At 45.1% G+C, this 3,871-nt stretch overlaps 1 protein-coding gene across 1 annotated transcript in view; it reads left to right on the top strand.

The window, feature by feature from the left end:
- Window positions 1-3,871, top strand: part of RBMX2 (RNA binding motif protein X-linked 2) — a 12,759-nt gene extending 8,888 nt beyond the window's left edge. Inside the window, exon 6 of the mRNA XM_024197318.1 lies at window positions 1,415-3,871. Within this exon, the coding sequence (XP_024053086.1) occupies window positions 1,415-1,878 (464 nt within the window). The 3' untranslated portion in view covers window positions 1,879-3,871. The remainder of the gene's footprint in view (window positions 1-1,414) is intronic.

Genomic DNA, 3,871 nt, shown 5'->3' with positions numbered 1-3,871 from the left:
TGGTTAAATATAATGATGAGTAAAAAAAAAAAAAAGATTAGAAAAAAAAAAAAGAAAGATTTTGATTTTATTTTTAATTAAAGAATTTTTTAAAAAAATGTGTTTTTTTTTTTTTTTTTTTTTTTTTTTTTTTTTTTTAATGCTCTGATTCAAACAGGAATCCTTTCAGAGAAGTTCCATGGCCTGTGTTATACAGGAAGTCAGATGGCATGATCACAATAGTTACTTCTGGTCTTGGAATCTATGAAAGCCTTTAAATCGAGACCAGATGCTTTTCTAAAAAAGGTGCTCTTGTTCAAACAAGTAATGGCCTTAAAATAGTTTACTGGGTGAGGCTTTCTGGCCTGTGTTATACAGCAGGTCAGACTAGATGATCATAGTATTCCCTTCTGTCCTTAAAATCTATGATATTGAAAAAATAAGGCAAGGATTTTTTTGTTTTTGTTTTTGTTTTTTTTTAAAGCCCTCATGGCTTCAGGGAACTTTAAAAATGTTTACTGAGTTAGCTGATATACCTGCCTGAGTTTGCAGAGAGCCTGAAACAATGGCTTAGATGTGAGCTTTTTGGCTCTCCATTAATCTCTTTTGAAATGTCAACTTTAAAGCCCAGTGCTAATGCTTCAGTGTGAACATTAACTATTTAACTGCTAATCGTTTTAGAGGATGGAACAGGGATGTCTGTGAGAAGGAAATCCAGAGAGAACACAGAAAAGAGTCAGGAAAAGGATGGCAAAGGAAGAGAACTGCAGGGCAGGCACAGCATTGGATGTAATGGGAAGCAGATTTTCCCACTGAGTGGTGCTGAATGTTGCAATAAAACTGAATACATAAAGTATAGTTGCTACCTAATGGCTCTATTCTCTCTCTATGCCCACTGACATCGGGGAGATTGGCTATGGATGCACGGTGGGGAGGCTGTATAGTACACTGGCCCATGTCCCATAATTAAACATGGAATCTAGCCCTCTCCTTGGAGTCAAGCATCTCTGTCTTAAACACACCCACTGGATGGATATCTTAATTCTTATTAAAGAAAACCAGCACAAATGTGTTAAGGATGGACTGCGGTAATCCCTCACTCAGATACTTGGTACAGCAGATGATACCAAGTCAAATCAAAATGTGCCTGCACAGCTTAGCTGGGAAGCTTGTGTGTGTGGTGGGGTGGGCAGTGTGAAATCAGGGAATGGGGGGAGAGCTTCCTGATATGGGGTGCTGACAGCATGGAGTGGTGGGAAGAGTGGGTGAGGGCAGCATGGGAGGCTAGGAGCCTTCTGTGGTCAGGAGCTGGAAATGTTGGAAGGAAAACATTCTAGGGTGAATGGAACATGGGGAGCTGCTGTAGCATGCGGGGTTGAGGCTGAGGCAGTGCTTGCAGAAGTCTCTCTCTCAAAGGCATCAATCTGTATTTCAGATAAAGAGAAGAGCAAAAGAGAGCAGAAGGAGAAGAGGAGGGGCCTGCAAGGTGTGAAGAGAGCCCTCCCTGAAGGAGAGCCGCCTCCCACAGCCTGGATTAAAAAGGAAAAAGAAGACTCTGCCTATGACCAATATGCTAACCCAAGGCAGCAGTCCTGGAATGGGTCTGGGCGAAAGCATGCAAGCAGGACTTATCTGGAAGAGGAACCTGAGCAAGAGCAGTGTCGCAAGAGAGCTGTGGAGAGACGAGGGGACAAGGGGCACCAGGAGCAAAAGAGTCTGAGCAGTGCCTGGAAGGAGGAAAAGGCAGAAGACAAGAACAGAAAGGGGGAAGGCCGAAGCAGCAGACAAGAGGAATGTCTAGGGAGCACTAGATCAAGAGAGCGATGGGAGAAAAGCGCCAGGGACCAGCATGCCAGGGAAAGAGAGCTGTCTAGCTCTCGGGACTCCAGCCGCTATTGACCTGCCTGTCCTGTGGCTGCAGACTGAGCAGTACTCCAGGCCACTGGTGCTCCCTGTGGAGAAATACTGTGGATAGCTAGTAATTGGAAGGGGGAGGAAAACCCCACCTGTTGAATCCATTTCTAAGCTTGCCTCGAAGCCTCTCTCCTACTAAACTCCAAGCATTTATGCCTCTGTGAGTGCAGTGAAATAGCACCGTATTTTCCTCCATCAGCTTTATATCTCTGCTCCTTGTTCCTGCAGTCCTTCCTCAAGGACCAGAGAGCCAGGCACCCTCCTGCTGTTGTCTTAGCTGGTGGAAATGGCTGAGGTCTAGGGCGGACACTCAAGTTGCAATTTACAGTAAATGCCCTGTGTTGTTAATAACAGTGAGATGCCTCCCAGGTAATGAGCTTTGTCTGGCCACTTCATTGCTGGCCCCTGTAGTTCTCAGAAATAACCTGTGTCATCAGTTCTGTTGGTGAGGGTTCCTTGCCTAGACTGACACAAGTGGTGAATGTGTCTTCAGTAGTCCATATAACCTGGATTTATGTCAACTGAGGAATTCTAATGTGGCTGTTTGCTACTGCCATGAATTTCCAAGTGTTGCATTGTGGAGTCAGGATAGTTTATTGTTTTAAATGTCATTTAATGCTTACCTCCTCCCTCCGGATCTATGGCTGTTTTACTATTCTAGGAATAATAAAACTACTTTGAACAAATGGCCTGCTTCAGGTCATCCCTGAGAGAGAGAGCGTGTGACCAGTCTGGGGCTGCTTATCAATACTTTGTTCTATATGTGTGTCTGATTGCTGTAAGGGGATTTGCTGTATGAATAAAAGGGGTTAATTTAAGAAGAGGCTGACTACCTCCAATCCTGTGCTGAGTCTGTCAGAGGGGCAGGGCTGCCCCAGTCTGGGGAACTGAGAATAAAGAACTTTGGCTGGTTTTACAAAGACTGTCTCTCAAGGATGGGGGAACAGATGGTAGGGGTCTGAAGTAGGCCTGCCCAGGACTCTAGGTAAGACAGACATGCATGTAGATGTCTTTTTTTAAAAACTATGCTATGCTTTGTTCCTACGGTTAAGATTAAACAATACTTTAGATTTAAAATTAGAATGTTTTGGGTCACTGTATTCTGTGCTGGTCACAAGTTCCCGAAGGGAGGAACTAGAGGTGCCAAGTCAGACCTGCTGGGTAAGCCCAGTTGATGCAGAGTGTGGTATACCACACGGCATGGCCTAGGATTGGGAGAACTGTCAGAGTCCACCTCCAGGAAGATAAAGGTCTGTGACTTCAGGAGGGTGCCTTCAGAGATCAGAGAGGGGTCAGAGGTGCAGCTCGCGCCGTAACTATGACAGTTTGTACAAAGCGCTGTCCTACTCCTGCTGGAAGATACTATTCTAACTTTGTATGTTTTTATTTTAAGGGTCTGAAAGCAGTCTAAGCGCTACCTTTAAACCCTTGAGGGAAAAGGCCCAATACAGCTAATATAGCTTATATTCCTTGGAGAGCAGGGAGAGAAATGTAGTCTGCCTCATGGTAAAACCTGCCATGGTCCCCATAGCATGTTGCTGAGCAGTGTCCTAATGTCTAGATGCCAGAAGGGACCATTATGGCCATCCAGTCTGGCCACCTGTATAACACAGCCCAGAGAATATCACCCAGCTGTTCCTGTATGCTAGGGTCCAAGTAAACGAGTACAGCCACCTTACTTTTCCAAGCTGTGCTAGCACACAATGCCATCTATAGTGGATTGTGCATTCTCTGAGCTCCACTCAGTGGGTCCAAATACACTCATGGACTCTGCTGCCGTTTGTGGGTTTGGTTTCCCCTCACCCAAGCTTGTACTATGCTGAGCTTCTTAAGCTTCACTCCCCCTTTGGAGGCAATAGATACCCCATTGGGGTCTGCTAGTGTCATAAATATAGGTGGAAAGGTAGCAACCTTTATGTATGCAGTAGCATAAAATCCCTCCTTGGCAGCTGTACTGGATTGCTTTACCTGTAAGGGA

This window comes from Terrapene carolina, unplaced genomic scaffold (assembly GCF_002925995.2).
Source record: "Terrapene carolina triunguis isolate 2854851 unplaced genomic scaffold, T_m_triunguis-2.0 Scaffold137, whole genome shotgun sequence".
Classification (NCBI taxonomy): domain Eukaryota; kingdom Metazoa; phylum Chordata; order Testudines; family Emydidae; genus Terrapene; species Terrapene triunguis.
Note: the sequence above shows the minus strand (reverse complement) of the source record. Positions and strands in the feature narration are given on the sequence as shown.